The following is an 18,326-nucleotide window of genomic DNA, read 5'->3' as shown; positions in this document are numbered from 1 at the left end:
TTCTTTTGTTAAGCCCTTATGTTTATCAGAGAATTTAAAGATAAAGATCTTATTTCTAGAAACAATCAGAGAAGGAGGAGAAAGTAAAGAGAGGAAGCAGATTTCCAAGAGACAACCACAATCTTATTGATAGAAAGCTCAAACATTTTGTCCCTCAGCCACTATTAAAACAAGAAATGAAGATCTCATGCTTCATTAAGGCAGTAATGGGTTTTATATACTGTGGCATGAGAAAGTGCTGGAACAGAAAAAAAAGAGTGGGAATTCACCAAAGAAAGCAGCTCTGGGAATTTAAGGTCAATGTTTTCCACAGAAACAGATTCTCAAGACAGCAGGATGCAGCTCTCACAGCCGGACTTCTGTCTAAAGTCAGTGCGAAACATTTCAGTGTTTTAACAGACTTGAACAGTGAAACCAAAACTATCGAATACATATTTAGACAAGTTCAGGATTAGAGTAAAAATTAGGCAAATTAAATCTACAATTCTAGTTTCACAGGCATGCAAACGCACCGTCTTATCAAGCACTCCCGGTATCAAAAGTGAGCATCTCCAGTCATTTATGGCTGTTTGGAGAAACTGAGTCATTCTCTTGTTGCTTACATGCAAAATAGCATGGCGTGGCCCAGGCACTTCTGTCATTTCATTGGCTACTGCACATTCAAACTCAACACCCGAAAGAACAACATGTTTTTCCACTTTATGCTCGCGTCACCTTGCAGACATTTTAAATCAGGCGAATGTCTTGTCAAACATAATAACACCATACCAGTTTATTTATTGGTTGCCAATCTGATTTTGAAAAACTCCTCTGACACTCACAGAACTGTTGATATAATTGCAGTGATTGATGGACTTTTAATATGACTTTATAGACCTCAACAGGGTTACACATTTATTGCCAAGTCATCAGGGAGTGTGTGTCATGTACCAGAGGTTAAAGGGTGTTTAGAGGAAGAGAGGCCAACTGTCAATCATGCAAGTCCCAGCAGAGCAAAAACCATGCCGCTTTTTCAACTCATTCTTCTTTCAACAGAAGAACATGGGTGGAAAATTAACCTTCACCTCAGGCTGTTTTCACAACATGTTGAAATTGAGATTTTAACTGTGTTGGTATTAATAAATGTGTTCTGTATTCATGTGCATGAAAACAGAGATTATACTAACCTTAATAAAAAATGAATTCAATGAATTTCCTTATCCTCATGTTTTTCCCAACCGTCTGTTGAACACAATATCCTACGAGTAATGCTGCCATTTCAATTTATTTCTATAGCCCTTTTTATCCCCTTTTATATAGCGCACACAGCTTTGCATTAAATATATATTAATATGGAAAGCAGTGACAAAAAGGAAAAAACAATAAAACAAGAAACTATGAAATATATCAAATATACAGAATACATGGCATTAATGTAAAAGCTTTAGAAAGTCTGGCTGCTCCTTTTTAAATAATACAATTGATGTTTAAATATTAATATATCAAATATTCACCACCCCTGACATCAAAAATTACATTAATGAGCAAATGTGTATTGTTCATAATTTTGTCAAGTTATTTTTGGAGTTTGGCACCACATTTACTGAACTGGTGGGAGCTGGCTAAGTAAACCATGAGGGTGAGAAACAATTTTCTAGGTACCGCAAGCATGTGTGTGTGTCAGAGTACGTAAAGCATGCTGAAATAATGAGAGTCACAGACCTACAGTTTAGGATCAATTGGCAAATAATAGTTACACCCGTAACATCATCAAAACAGCCATTAGTCCAATAGCTGGAGACAGAGTCTGCAGTATCTCACTGGGTTAAGCACAGAGAGGTCTTCAACCGCCACTCCCCCATTTCCTGTCGTTCTTGGAGATGGACTGAGTCCATGTGGAGCCTTGTGTGTCAGTAATTAAGCACCGCTTGTAATGTGTTTCATAAAGAGAGCGAGGGAGGAGAGAAAAGGGAAGCTCTAGAGAGGTCAATGCTACAGGGGGCAGAGAGCTGCGGGCGGCCCACTTATCCTGACAGAGAAAGGATGGTGCAGTGTGTTTGTGGACAACTTGTAAATAGCTGTCAGCTGGAAAGGAGAAAGATGTAGAATTTGCTCCTAATTGCTCTGCATGTCTTAGAAATTGATGATTTTGCACTCACAAAACAACCCTTTCTTTTTCTTTGTAGGGATGTATTGATGTATTCTTTCACCTTTGCATTCTACCTGCATTCCCATGAAAAGCCATACATGATCCTTATGGTATGTGTTTACTGGCATTTAGAAAGACTCTTGATAGCTCTCAAAATGCAATAGGCCTGGCATATTGAGGGTGTGTCAATATCATCAGTTTGATCTATGAATCTTTTCAATACTTTCAATTAAGTCACCGTTCTGCGTATATGGGTCAGTGACAAAACAGGGTTGACAAGATGAGGCAATCAAAAATCCTATAAAACTGCTTTTAAAAGCATGCATCAGATATTTTAAAATGTATATTTAAAAGTGTATTTATGTTTTTTTTATGTAATTACAAATAACATTTGCTCCATTTTTTATAAAAGTTAAGACTGAAGGTAAGTGAAAATGTCAAATGGTGCCAAAAGAATGAAAAGTTGCAAAGAATGTGAAATATTAAATATTTTATCCACCTGAATGGAATGTAAACATACTCATAAAAAGAAATAATTTATTAAAAAATATCACATGAAAATGGATTTTATTTAAATTATCTCAAGATATACATCTTAATGCCTTTCGCAACATTTATTTGGACATATGCTGAAAACACCTTTGTTTTCTAAATAATCTTGGACAAATGATGTAAAGATGGCAAAAATCATTTTAATACACTAAACCAGATACTTCCCTTTTATTATCCATACATTTTACTGTATATAATTATATTTTTATGAAAAACTCCAATTGACACCAACCAGTTACATCACTTGACCGTGTTGCTTCTACAGTCAAAGACCATTGTTTGTTGAATACATTAACACTGAAAATCAAGCATGATGGTCCAAAAGTTAAGCTGAAGTGGTTCTATTTTTCTCAATGCTGAAATAACATCTAATAAGGGTTAGTTCATGGTTAGAATAAAAATGTGGTCATGAATTACTAAGGCGCTATGGCCACTATTATTCGTGTCAGTATTATTATTCCGTTTAACCATGGGTGTCTATGAACCGTACATAGGAAAATGGTGAAAATTGGTACGCTGGTAGAGGTGGTACTCTTTAGTCACGTGAACAAGGATGGGGTCTCTAGCACTTACACTATAGCGCCACCAATATTTCAAACGTCTGCAACTTTTGAAGACAGTGATGTGCAAAAATTGTACTTGGCACACTTCATGTACTTGTCACGCTCATCGCATTCCATGCGTTACACTAAGACTCCGCCCATTACAGTGGCCGCCATCTTGAAAAGTACAGTAGCATGTTTTTTGGTCCTAGAAATTGTGACCGGCTGTCGTTGAAATTGATCAGACTATCTTTGTACTGAGCTGCACAGACATGACTAAAACGAATTGTGATTTTCGCCGTTGATCAAAAGTTCCGACTTCGGAAACTTTTCAAAGTTGACTCAAAAATGTATAGAAGGCTGTAACTCGGCCTATGTTCGATTCATTGATACGACACTTGTTACGTGTCAACTACACCTCAGACGGGGGTCCTTGCCAAAATGGGGAACAGCACTACCTATGGGATGCGAGATTTGAAAAATGTATATTTTTGCCTCTAACTTTTGAAATGTTTGTAAGAAAAACATGATCTCTGTGTCTACGTATTCCTCGAATCGTGCCGGATCGGGTGAGTATGATTATGTCATGATTAAACGATCGGCTCTGTTATTTTGAAATATGTCATAAATCGCAATATATTTTTAACCGTGTGACCTCTAAATTTGACACACATCACCAACTTGTAGTCCCAAGCGTACACTGGAAGTGTCAAGACAGCACCACCTAGCGTTCTTGATATATTGTTTTTTTATTACCCTTGGATGCTGCTCTGCTGAGCAAGCCAACTGAAGGGGGCACCTGATAAATTAAGAATTATTGGGTGCAAGAGGTCGCTGGTTCGAACTTATGTTGCAAATTTATACATTTCAATTTGCAAGTATGTGCACAAATAGTGCAAGTATGTCAACAAACGAAATGTAATGTCATTTTAGTAATGAAATAAATAAAGTGCAATGCATGTAGGGCAACTTAAAGCAGTTTACAATACATGTAAATACATACAAACAGAGTACAAAATGACACTCTGTCTTTTATTGTCAATTCTGACATCTGTTCATGAGATTTTACTCTTATATATTATTTTTTATTTCCCATGAACGCTGCTGTGTCAAGCATGCAAACTGAGTGGCAAACCTGATAAAGGGCACTGGTTCGATCCTTGTGTCGCACATTACAATTTGCAAGTATTTGAAACAAACAAAATCTCATTTTAGTATTGAAATAAAGTGCGGTGTATGTAGTGCAACTTAAAGTGGTTTATAATACAGGTAAATGTATTCAAACAGAAACATGTAGGAACAAAATGACATTATTTCGTTCATAATCACTTCAGACATTTGTTCCTACAATATACTGTATTTTTGCAACTTTTGCTCTTTGCTCTTGATTCAGCCCCTTCGGGATTGGCACATGTCAATGTTTGAACCTCTGAAAGCTCTCCTCAGGATGCATGCACGTCAACTGTGTGGCACACCTGATAAACCGCAAGCCTGGGGTACAAAAGTTTGCGGCTTCGAACCTAGGGTCGTGCATTTACACATTTTGATTTGCAAGTATGTGCACAAATAGTGCATATATGTAAACAAACAAAATGTAATGTGGTGAGTATGCTGGGTAAAGCGGCTCAAAGCCTGGTCTTGGCCTGGTTGTGCTGCTTGCAGCTCTTGTTCAATCTTAGTATTGTTAAGCGGAAAAGGTAAATAAACTTCAAACTTTAAAAAGTTAATAAACTTATTAAAGGTATAGTTCACCCCAAAAAAAATCTGTAACCATTCAGATTGTTCCAAACCTGTATAAATGTCTTTGTTCTGCTTAACACACCAGAAGATATATAAAAGAACATCAGATGTCATCCCCCATTGACTCGCATAATATGTATTTTCCCTACTATGGGAGTAATTGGGGGACGAGATCGGACATTCTTTCAAATTTCTTCCTATGTGTTCAGCAAAACAAAGACATTTCTACAGGTTTGGAACAATCTGAGTCTGAGTAAATGAAGTAAATTTCATTTTTGGGTGAAGTGTCCATTTAAATACTAGCCTAGCCACAAAGAAAACACAGCAAGGTTGTTGTAATTTACTAAAACTATTAAAACATGTCTGTTAATTGAAATAAAATAAAATAAAGGTCTAAATAATTAAAAAACCTTTAAATTAAACTTTGAAATGTTAACTCGGCAATAAATTGAAATAAGTTGAGTTCTAAAATTATCAACTGAACATAAATAAAAAAACTTACTGACTAAATCTAAAATCTTAAACCTGAAATAAAAATGTGTTCAACTTATATTGCAACATAAAATAAAGAACATTTCAAATGACCAAAGCACATGGCTACCAACTGGCTAAATGTTTAACTAAAATGAACATGAAAACAAAAAATATAAAAATCAAGTCCAATACAAATTAATAAATATGGCCAATATGGGTGAACTCATGAGCCCGAAGCGTTCTGCCACAAGGCTATTCCTATAATTGATGAGCAAATTTTAAAGCACTTGACACCCATCGTTACCTACACCTCACCACGGCTGACATTTTTTCCTCTCGTTTGCATAAATTTTACATTTTCCCAATACTTGCTCCAAATGCAATGCAATCCCACATTCCCCTGCACAAGCCTTTCCCTCAACTCTCATACAGAATAAATTAAAATGCCGTTTCAGCACAGCTCTGTACCAGCAGAACGTATCTTAAAACACAAATCAAATCAAGAGTCTCAGCTGCATTTCAATTTACCCATAAAACATTAATAATATTATTATTTCCTTTCATCTGTATATTATCAAAATGCCTTTAGCTTGTAAGCCCAAGCGGTTAAACAGTAATCAAATCTCTACAATAACGAAGCAAATAAAAACAAAACCACAGTGCTCGATGTTGCACCACAAGTGATTTTTGTGCCCTAACAAATAATCAGGCGCCTCTCTGAAGTCAATATGATTTCGCAAATACCAGCATTATTATTTTGTGCTGGCCAACCACAGGATAGTTGAGGCTGAAACCTCTGAACTCACACACATACATTATGCCTCGAGCCTCGCTTAATTGATCTGTTAATTTCTCTCCCATGTGTGATTAACTGCCCTGGAAACTAATTAGGTTTTGCAACAAAAGCCTTTAAATTACTGTCTCCCGCTTGCACCCCTTTAACGTTGAAGGTTCTTTTAATTGTACACCTCTGAAGGTCCTTACTGTACAGATCTCAAGTGGAAAAACATATCATTCAATAAAGGTTTATTTTAAATACGTTGAAATTTTGGAATATTATAACATTTTTGCAGACGGTTTTAGTAGGTCTCTTACCAAGTGTATCTTTGAGATTTTTCACCAGGGAGCCTTTCTTCAGACTGTTCTTGCGCTCGACGTAATTGGAAGGAACGTAGCCCATCCTGTTGGATGCATTTCGTACCCGCCACCATGTTTTGGAGTCGTCCAGGAGCCACAGACGCTCGTTTTTCCTAATGTCAAGTTCCTGGTCCTGTTGCGCCGTGTAGTCCCACTTGGCAATAACAACCGTCTCCTCCGACATCTTTCATGGAGTCTCTCTGCAATTTAAACAAAACAAGAAAAATGTGAAAAGATTTTTAACGGACAAAGTATCGCTCTGGACTCCCGTACGCCTATGTAGATTGTCTCGGATTGACTGTTGTGCTAGCTATCGTGCAGCCAGCAGCTCTTCTCCAAACAGATGTTGTCTCGCAATCCCCAGACACCAAGTAGCAGCCACAGGGCTGAATGACAGGAAGGATCAAGAGCCCTGTAGTCGAGTTTGGAGGTAAGCTTGTTTCTGTACAAACAGCCCTGAACGGCTTTCCCTTTTTGACATATACACACAACATTAAGCCTACATTTACACACTCTGCACTAACAGCATCTTTGGCCCGACACGGCTTTTAAAGCTATTCCCCTTTCCACCTTCCCATCTTAAATGCAGTGAATTATTCAACAGATACATTGAAGCAGAGAGAAAGGAAGAGGGACATTGAAGAAAAGAGCAAGAATTATCCAAGCTGGTATCTGAATGACTATAAAGAAACGAAAATTAATAAAGAAAAAGTCCAATCACTCATTTTAGAGTCGAGAGGCTAAACATGTTACATAAAAAAATAATTCCCTGAAATTATTACACAGTGCTTAAGGAAATTTGATTCTGATTAGTTAGACCCAACATTCAGAGGATTGTTGTCCTCCGATAACATCTAAACCTGATCACAAACAGCTCATCTGGGTACCTTGACTGATACTACTCATATTAAGAAGTCTAAGATCTATTGACAGAAATGTAATTTAATATACATAATATGTCTTGAGATGTGTATACCTTACATAATGAAGCGTTATGCTTTTATTACATTTGAATTAACTGTACATGCCCGGGTCCCCTTGAAATTTGCCATGTCGTTTCTACAGCATCCCTAAACGGACAAACCTCTCTACAGAGCCCTTTTGTAATACGCTAGCAAAGAACACAAAATATGACAACATTTTAGGCCCGTGTCAGCCACCATGGTGCTTTAAAAGAAAGGAGGTGTCAACGGTGGAGTGAGCCGTTGGTTGCAATCCGCAACCTCACTGCTAGATTCTGCAAAATTGATTACACTGGAACCTTAATGCATCTCTCCGCTATCTCTTTTCTAACGGCAGGTCACAAATATGTTTTGTTACAAATGAGCTATAAAAGAATTTCAATCAGTAGGTACTTTTATCCTAGCGTCTCGGAGACATTGCCACAGTTTTCTTGGATTTTTTTTTTCTCATTTCTTTCTTTTTCTTCATGTAATATAATATATGGACTTGATGATGGTGGAACCAGATCTCCATGTGGATGCTGTGACAATCCAAAATATCACTGGATTGTTACAAATAATGGCAAAAGGAATTAAAAAAAATGTTACTGACTAAATGTTACTAATATTACTGACGAATTACAGCAAAAGATGCAAAGAACTGGCTTAAAACCATTTTATTGGGATGAAAATACCAACGTGCCAAAGACTTGCACAGGGTATACACATAACTATTGACAGAAAATGGAAACAGGTTGTAAATGTTGCCAAATGACGGTATCTATATACCAAGCTTTAACAGATAAACACAAATCCTTCATGCACACCACTTCTGTAACTTGTTCTCAGAAAAATAACATAAAGGGTGCGTAATCGAAATGACCATTTTGAGCAACTTACATAATGAGCAAAAAAAAAAGTAAACAGGTTACAAAATTGCTTTATGAAGCAATTGCTAAAATGTCGCATTCAATGGCGCTGTATATGAAAGAGGCTTTACTGGGCCGTGATGGTGCTGTGACAGGGTTGCTTCCTGCCTCAGGGAAACTCAGTGTGTTGCTGTCCAATCACTCTGACAGCTGCCACACAAACACACACACATACTGGCTGAGCGCTAGTAAGCAGGGAACAGCGGATACTTCATGATACCATACACAAACACTCGTCATTTCAATGCTTCATGCCTGCCTTTCCCTTGCATCAGTGTCAGCGGGATCTCATCCATAATGCAGACGCAAAATGACATTCAACCGTTATAGTAGCAGGTTGGCCGTATCTCCGCAAATCTCCACAAATCACTGCTCTAAGGAGGTAGATACAAAACAACAGCTGACAAAAAGCAACGAAAAAGGACGACAGGTACAAACTGCTACTTCGGATCTTTGAGAGCAAACAAACACAGCAGTCCAAGACCCCGTCCAGATCTCCATGTTCCACTTTATTATTTCTCAGTGGAGTGGGAAACCAGTCGACTTGAAGATAAAGCTGTAACATCTGTCAACAACACCAGGCGATGCGATTACAATTTTATACAGGAAAGACTTCTCTATAATAAACAGGGCTCCAGCCTGCAACTAAATGGGCTTTTTGCGACCAGTTTTCTAGACAGTGCGAGCGTTTTTTTATTAGTATTCGCGCATGTGTGACCTGCCAATTTAGATTTTTTTCTAGCTGTTAAATCATATGGGAAAAGACGAGTGGATCACTAGCACACAAGTGGAGGCCAATGTGTGTGAGAAGGGGAGTGTCCGTCGCTTCGGTCACAGCTCAGCTCATCTTTGACAAGTTTACAGACACAACGTGAGCATGTTACTAAGGTTCGCTGTTTGAGGTGACCGATTTTTTTTAGCCTGAGGACGAGCGATATTCACCTATTCTGTTGGTTCAAATCAATTCAGTACTAATTTGGTCTGTTGTGTTTAGAGTTTTAACGGTCTCTTTACATGGCACTTAAAGCGTCTATGTAAGCTCTGCCCCTTTCTGATGAGCAGAACCAAACCACTGTAACCTTCAGGAAAATGCATAGACAGGAAGGATTTTACAACTATTTGAACACATTTATATTTCTGTACAAATGTAAATGCATTTAAAACTGTTCCATAGAATTCTGCAGATTTTTCCAAAATTTAAGCACAGAATTAACAAAAAAGTCTGCAGATTCCGTAGGTCCCTGTTATTGAGTAATGTGCTTGTAATTCAGTGTTATAACAATGTTACTCAACCATGGTGCGAAGCTCAATCATATCCTCTAAAATCATAATCCTGTTATGGAACATGATTATGGATCCCAAATACTCTATTTAAAAGCATAGCCAACGCGGTTAAAAATCAATCTCCATTACCACTTAAAGCACTAGTGACCGGCGAGCACAATGTTATGATAGGAAGTCGAGCCACCTTTATTGATAAAGTGCTTTATGACTTTAAGATTGTTTAAAAGACCCATTGAATGAAAGTCAAATAAAAATCTGTGTTTAAATGCTAAAATGGGATCCCCGGTGTCATGGTCCTGTCTCTTCTTGTCATGATTTTCGATTCTGGTGGCAGGATCATGACATACCCATGTGTTTTATGTGGAGAAAAGGCATGGCATTGTTTTGGTTCTATAATGGCATGCTCTCTCTCCGATGTCGCGTCTTTAATTCTCGCCCCCTCGTTTTAAACATCTCTAATCATTCGTCATGGTCTCTGGACAAATTATTTGAGACGTTTAACATGAAACTAGGGGGGCATTTGAAAAAGCAACACTTGTCCCCGCATGTCCCAATTCGGGGGATGCAACCTTCTAAGGTCGCGGCCTTAAAAACGAGGACTTGTTCTTCAAAGAACACAGCCTCAAACATCCAAGAACCAAACTGAAATGAGACATCCTACCCTGGTACTAGGATAATGGTGGTTGTGGAAGTTCTGGAATTCTGTTCATATTGTTCATTCTAAAATTTGCTTTTAGATTATCAACTCACTGCAACAGAGGCTGGATCATTTCTATCATAACATCTACATGGATGTCTTAAGTTGTAAAACTTGATGCAGAATGTTAATAGTTCATTCTTGTACTTTTAATGTAAACATTTTGTCCTGTGTAGAATTAAGGGGTACAGTTTTGAATCTTTAACAAAAAGATTATTTACAAAAGGCTTCTCAACATTTATCTCATTAATAACAAAGCAAATTTAATAACTTTTTCTTCATGTAAAATCAAAAATTACTTAAAAAAACTTTGGAATATAACCACACGTACATAATGAACTTTACTTATAACGGCAGAAACAACTTAAAAAACCTCACGTTTGACACGTTTAACACTTGCACTTAAAGCACTATAATGTTGGGGAACATTATAGTATAAAAAGATGGGGTTAGGGGTGTGTCTGTTTTGGTGATTTGAACATTAACAACGGCTATGAGAAATCGGACATCCCGCCTTTAATCTGTTAATTGTCACATATATTGTGTATATTTATTCGTATTGCATGTTTTGCATTATATAATGAAAGGAACTTGTTGTGATGGACACTTCAGAGAGTGATATTTGATGTTGGACAAATGCTGCAAAGTGATGCAGAAGAACTGATGAAATACGGTAAATGGATGATTAAATGCTTAAATGCCTAACGTTATACATGGCAGCTCCTGCACCCGCACATGTAATTTATATTTAACGTTAAACTTCTGAATTTTACACAAATGTTGAGGGCTGCGTTTTATTTGTTTACATGCACAAATATTCAAAACATCATCATTATGACAATAAACTGTTTCCATCACCTTAACGCGCATTTGATAGCATAAGATAAAATCCCATCAAATTTCTTTCATAATTCCAAGATTATCATAGCATGTCCGTTTCAATTTCATCTCTTTTATACGCCTTTTCAATACATCTAATAGTCAGATAGAAAAACCCTCCGTTTCTTCTCCCCACCCGACTAATTGCCGGATGTTCCGAGCCCCCTCTTAACGGCATCTCCGAATTTACAAATTAACAACTGAGCATGTGGTATTGGAATAGTGATAAGCTTTGATTCTCTTTCAATATTTCGTAAACATTGGAGTTTGAAAGGTGAGTGGTTATATATTAATATAAAAAATTTGCTAAAATAGTGCTAGATATATTGATACAGCCCAGGTCGGTATTGATGCCCGTTCTTCTTGTAGCTGCTAGATTTAGCCTTAACAGAATGGTGAATTAGATTTTCATTTATAACCATCATATTGAGATTGGCCACACCAAGCTTCGATAACATAAAGAACTAAAGCTATAGAGCTCCCCATATTTGGACAATAGAAGTTGATGGTTCAAGCCTTAAGATTTTACTTCCACAGTTCAAACCTCAGTTCTGAGTGCCACTAGCATGGGATCCTTAAAGGGGTGCTGCAACGATGTGTCATGCATTCTGACAAATGTGCTGTCTTCTCATGCTTAACATGGTCAACTTGTCAAAAACTAGTTTTTTTCGAACATATAAAACTGTTTTGTAACTATTTTTCTTAGTCCCTTATTGGACAATTCTCCCGGGAAAAGCAAGCAGCAGCATGGAGAGCAGGAGAAGGAGCATGCGTAGACGTCACTTTCACTTCTTATGCAGAAAAGAGAGAGAGCATATGTTCGCAAAGTTTTGGTGTTTGTTTATTCACTGCATTTGGGTGATGAATGTTATATAAACGGTGGACATAACACTGGATTTGGATATCGTTTGAAACTGAAATATGGAGCCGTCCCAGCGCTTAAAGATGCCAGACATTAACTGCATGCGGTTGGTGAAACCGATGTCTGTGTTTTGTTGACAATGTGCTTTAGTTCAGCCTACCCCTCCCCCCCCCCGTATAATTTTGGAAGTAACCGTACAGCTGTATCTATCTTTTACAAATGTGATCAAACTTAACTGTCTTCGAAGATAGGACGTATGCAATACTACTCTATAGGTACTCAAGATTTATATGAGATTGTCAGAAACCTTGTGTGGCATTTTGTGGAGATAAAGGACAGTGACTAGTCAAATGAGAAAAGGGAAAGAGGAAGGGATGAAAAGCTGTGTATTTTTGTCAACCATGGTTAATGTGTTTGTGTGTTAATTTTTCAGCATTCAGTGGATGAAGCTAAACTGCACGACTCTCTGCTCTTGTAACCGAGTTGCTGGGAAAACCTTGACCCTGAGGAGAAGAAATGACCAAGAGGGAAGAAAACAGAGGAAGGGGGAGGGGAATGAGGCCACATGGGCCAGCTGTGACACAGAGGAAGTCAGAGATGTGACCTTAAAGGGACACTTCGCAAAAATGAAAAATAATGTCCTAATCTACTCAATCCAGTATGACTAACTTCCTGTTATGGGCTCTATATATATGGTCCATTCTACAGAAATTGTGCAAACTGCTGTCCCACATTTAAACACACTTAAAAAGCATCCAAGTATTCAAATCTAAATTGTTAACAAAGATCCTTATTTTCACTATAGAAACCCACAATAATATTTAAAAAATCATTAAGCCTAATACAGAGCTTGACATAAAGCACTAACCGATGGCCCGGGGCCAGCATGGGAGATCCACAGGCCACTTTCCCGATCGGGCCAGTTCTGTATCGTTAAGGAAAACTATAATTTGAAAATGTTTAAGACTTGCCTATTTATATATTCTCAAGAAGATGCAAAAGGGGACCGGATTCGGTTCTGACGTGCGGTTTCAGATACGCGCATGGCCGGAATGCATAAAAACAGTTAAACAAGTTAGACATGCTACACAACAAAGTATCTAATATGTGCGCTGTTCCCAAACTGCAGGCAAAAGTCTTCGAGTGCAAATAATATGACAGCATTTCTTATGTATACTTTTTGAGGAAGGCTATCGAAGAATGCAAAGGAGCAAGCTCAAGAGATTTTTTTGTTCAAACCATTTTTATTCAATTACTGATATTGAATTTTAAATATTAATTACTGTGGTCACTACTAAAATATTAACCATATTAAACATTACCAACACTGCTGAAAATGTGTCTATCACGATGGAAACATGTGATATTTTGCAGGAGGTCTTAATGCACGGGGGATTTAAGCCCCAGTTTAATACTTCTGCGTTCCCCGATCTACTGGTTCAAACCGTAGATCCCAAATGGTCCAGCTGCAGTCTTTGCTCCAACTGAGAACTAAAGCCTCCTTTCCCATCCTGATTTGAAATGCAGGTGCAGATAGCCCAGCTCAGCCCCACGGCACTCTTGCACCATCAGAAAACAAAAGATGCAATGGGAAGCTAACAAATTTGATTGACACCACTGTACCATGCAGAATGCTCCGAGTGGGAAAGCACAAAGCGCTCTAAATCTGTCATTACCTCATCAACTGCAGCAGACGTGGAAAAATGTATGAATTCAACTATGACACAACTCTGTACTTGGCACTGGAGAAACAAACAGCTGTCAGGATTAAATTTTCTGTTTTTCGCCAGCCTCTTTCTGACAAAACACAACTTTTAAGGCATGTATAGTTGGGCAAAACGATTTGGCAAAAAAAATATCGGGGAATATGGGTTTATTCTAAAGTTTATATACAAAAAAGCAAAAACAAAAAGAATTCATTGAGAACAATTTAAGCAAATATTTTATTATCACTTGTTGATGATATTAATAGTATTGAGCCAAGCATGTCAGTATAAAAGTATGTGTAATTAAGTTCTCTAGTACCAAACATGTATCAAATGCAGTTGCAATAAAAATGAAGCACTGCAAATAGAAAAAATGCTTCTAAAGATAGACCCCCATACTGGGAAAGTTAAAGTTTTACTGATAACTTCTCAGTACCTCAAAAGCACAAAGACATGTAAAAGAGTTTATACATTTTCAATAATACATGAAGACAACAAGGCTTTTCCTGAATAGAAAAAATTGGGGCAACTGCCTTCATCACATTTTGAGCCGCCTCTGACTCTAACCCAAATGACGGGTGTCTTCATAAAAAACATGTGTATTCTGTCAAAAGACTGTCATTTATAACTGCAGTTGCGGCTTTACGCCGCAAAGGAGGCGCTGTTTCGTTATCAGCCCAGTGAGGCGGCAGAGTTTGAGTACAAGAGCTAATAGGAGCTGTATTAGCCGCGTATCACAGCTGTTCAGCTGAATATTGTTTGTTTTGCCTGCAAGTACGTTCAATTTCTTAAAAGGTTTCTTAAATTGACATGGCGTACATCATTGTAATGTTTTAAGCGGTGCAGTTGGCTCGTAGAATCAGTGTTTTCACATTTTGTGACTAAAACCATGCCAAAAGGTAGAGTTGCACCTTTTTCTCTAGTCAGAAGACCCGAGGTCCGTGCACGGCTCTCTGTAAAGTTGAAAGATTTCCATCTCAATGCGGCACCGTTGCATCTGGAAAAAGGTCCCCTCGTCGCTCCCTGTTTGCACGCAGGCGAAATGTGAATCGCTCAGTCCTAAACACAGCAAGTTTGCCGGTATGAATGCACATTGGATTAGAATGACACGCAAACAAATGATTATTTTGAACAGATTTGTTTAAAATGTTGATACTATTCAGTCACTAGCATATATAAAGATAAGTGAATCATTCAAAGCTCAGTGAAACACAAGAGAACGCAGAATGTGAATGAGCCTTGCTCATTTAGTACGACTGGTTAATTAAGTTGGCTTCTAAATATTGTGGGCTTAAAAGTTAGTTGAAAAGGATAAAAAGCTTTATTTGAATGATTTAGAATATTTCTGTTTGGTTGCATAAAAGTACTGTTTTATAACTATATTTTTTTTATTTTTATCTCATTTTTATGTTGGAATAAGTTAAGTGTTTGGTTTAGCTATTTAACGGTATGGTAGGCCTACAAGTGGATGTTTGTACAAGATAAGAATGGCACCACCTATGCCTCAGTTTGAGCCAGGAAAAACCTAGAGACAGACTTCTCCCATTAACTGTAAGGCAAAATGAGTATAAACAGTGGTGCTTAAACAACAAAAACAAGTCTTGACACATTGAAATCTTTACAAACAATCATATATGACGAGTTGAAAAACTGGTTTGTTGAATACTACAAAATGGAATATGAAAATAAACCCATCAACTGATTGTACAGATAGCTCTGTGCGCCTGATGACATTTATTTATAACTTTCCTGTGGCTCAGTGGTTAGACCATGCAGTAACAACACCAAGGTCACGGGTTTGATCCAAAGGGATTGCATATACTTAGAAACAAATGTATAGGATAATGCAATGTAAGTCGCTTCTGATAAAAGCATCTGCCAAATGTAAATTTATTTTGTTTGATTTGCACCTTTTGGAAAGAATCATTGTTTTGTTGTTATCAATCCCCTGTGCTGGAGGGCAATTTTATTATTTATCTGGCAAGTTGATAACACCCTCACTACGCTTCACAAACTTATAACATGCTATCTTTTAACCAGAGGGTTTACTTGCTTTGGTAAGCAATAGAGATGTTAAATTAAAGCATTCGTAATACACAGGGATTCTGCCAATCTCATATTAATCTTGAGTACCTATAGAGTATTATTGCATACGTCATGTCTTCAAAGAAAATTTAGTTTAATCACATTTATAAAAGATAGGTACAGCTGTACGATTACTCTCAAAATCATACGGCGCGCACGGGGGAGAGTGGTAGGCTGAACAAAAGCACATTGTCAACAAAACACAGACATAAGTTTCACTCACCGTATGCGGTTCATGTTTAGCATTTTTTAGCGCTGGGACGGCTCGATATATCAGTTTCAAACGATCTCCAAATCCAGCGTTATATCCACAGTTTATATAACATTCATCACCTACAGGCAATGAACAAACAAACACCTGGGGCCCGTTTCAGAAACCAGGGTAAGTGCAAACTCAGAGTAAGTCAACCCCAGAAAACGGAATACTCAGGGTTTTTGGTTTTCAGATTGCGAGGTAAGTCAAACCCGCTTCAGTCAAGCCCATTTCAGAAATCAAGGTATCTTATACTCCGAGTAAGTAACCAGAGTAACATACTCCGTGAACCTAACCTGGTTGGGAGCAGGTTTTATTCCGCAAACCCAGGGTTTGTTACAATCTCCACCCCTTTTCGAAGCGCGAGCAGTGTTGAAATTGCATACGTCATTTGTTTATTGATTCGTGTTCCTAATCGTGCTCAATTTAGTCACACAGACCTTAAAATGGCATGTCCGTTTATTCAGGAACCCGTAGATGAGGAAGCTGCATTTATTCGCAGAAAGTAACATTTATGTCGGTAGAGAATCATGAGGCACGGTTTGGATGTTTTATCTTAACTTTTAAGGCCAGTTTAAGTAGTATATTTAACATTTCCCAATCAGGCATCTTACTTGAAAGAGCATTTTATTTCTTTAAACTTTCCTGAAGGAATGATGTTATTGTATTTCATATTCAGCTGCTAAATATAATTCCCATTTTTACAGTTTCAACAAAATAAATATAAAAGGGATTGACATAAACTTGCGCATTAACACGTGAAGCAATATTCTCCCATGCCAACTCTCTTTCTTTTGCTGCTGTGTTGCTCGTTTTTCTAAATATGTGCTCATATTCACCGTACACTTGTAACAGTACATCCAATTCGATTGGCGAGAAATAAACAGAGCGCTTTTTGTCACGTGCCGCTGCCATGGTGAATCGTGCTATCTTCACTCAATTGATGATGGCTTTTCATCGCCATGGTGCACATGTGTAACCTAGGGTGAACTTACTCAGAGTGGATTGAACTAACTCAAATCAACTGGTCTGAAACTGAAAACTCAGAGTAGCGATTTTCTGAGTAAATCAACTAAGAGTTCAGATTTAAACTCGGTGTTGGTTGAACTTCCTTATTGAAACAGGCCCCTGAACTTTGCGAACATATGCTCTTTATCTCTCTCCTCCACACAACTGAAAGTGACGTCTGCACATGCTCCTTCTCCTGCCCTCCATCTCCTGATCTTGGCGTTCCGGGAGAATTGTCCAATACGGGACTAAGAAAAGTTGAACAAAACAGTTTTATATGTTTTAAAACTTTCCGAAACCTGTAAGATCGCTGGGGGAGTGTATGGAGCACAGAAATAGTACTTAAAACGCCCAACTTGTTTGTTTTTTGACATGTTAAGCATGAGAAGACAGCATGTTTAACACTGTAAAGAAGTCTGAATGCATGACACATCGTTGCAGCACCTCTTTAAGAGATGAATTCCTTTTCTATTGTTTCCTCTGAGGGTGTTAAACACAGGTTGAGTTTGGCAATGCTGTTGATGGTGTTAGATAAACAGCACTAAAATGTTTTTTTCAAAAAGAGAAAAAAACTGAATGGCACACAAGACTTACAGTTGAAAGAAAAAGTATGTGAACCCTTTGGGCTTACTTGGATTTCTTCATAAATTGGTCATAAAATGTGTTCTGATCTTCATCCAAGTCACAACAATAGAGAAACACAGTCTGCTTAAACTAATACCGCACAAACATTATACGTTTTCATGTTTTTATTGAACACAACATGTAAACATTCATAGTGCAGGGTGGAAAAAGTATGTGAACCTTTGGGTTTAATAACTGGTTGACCCTCCTTTGGCAGCAATAACCTCAACCAAACGTTTCCTATAGTTGCAGATCAGACCTGCACTGGTGTGAATCGCTCTCTTGAGGTCATGCCACAGCATCTCAATCGGGTTGAGGTCAGGACTCTGACTGGGCCACTCCAGAAGGCGTATTTTCTTCTGTTGAAGCCATTCTGTTGTTGATTTACTTCTATGCTTTGGGTCTATGTCCTGTTTCATCGTCCATCCTCTGTTAAGCTTCAGTTGGCGGACAGATGGTCTTAAGTTTTCCTGCAAAATGTCTTG

The 18,326-nt window shown here is 37.9% G+C and overlaps 1 protein-coding gene across 1 annotated transcript in view; it reads right to left on the bottom strand.

The window, feature by feature from the left end:
• The window catches only part of nck2b (NCK adaptor protein 2b), a 38,126-nt gene that overhangs the window by 4,660 nt on the left and 15,140 nt on the right, over positions 1-18,326 (bottom strand). Inside the window, exon 2 of the mRNA XM_056751113.1 lies at positions 6,532-6,773. Coding sequence (XP_056607091.1) covers positions 6,532-6,757 — 226 coding nt within the window. The 5' untranslated portion in view covers positions 6,758-6,773. The remainder of the gene's footprint in view (positions 1-6,531; positions 6,774-18,326) is intronic.

Source organism: Triplophysa dalaica, chromosome 6 (assembly GCF_015846415.1).
Source record: "Triplophysa dalaica isolate WHDGS20190420 chromosome 6, ASM1584641v1, whole genome shotgun sequence".
Taxonomy (NCBI): Eukaryota; Metazoa; Chordata; class Actinopteri; order Cypriniformes; family Nemacheilidae; genus Triplophysa; species Triplophysa dalaica.
The sequence above is the reverse complement of the archived record's forward strand: the minus strand, read 5'-3'. Positions and strand labels throughout refer to the sequence as shown.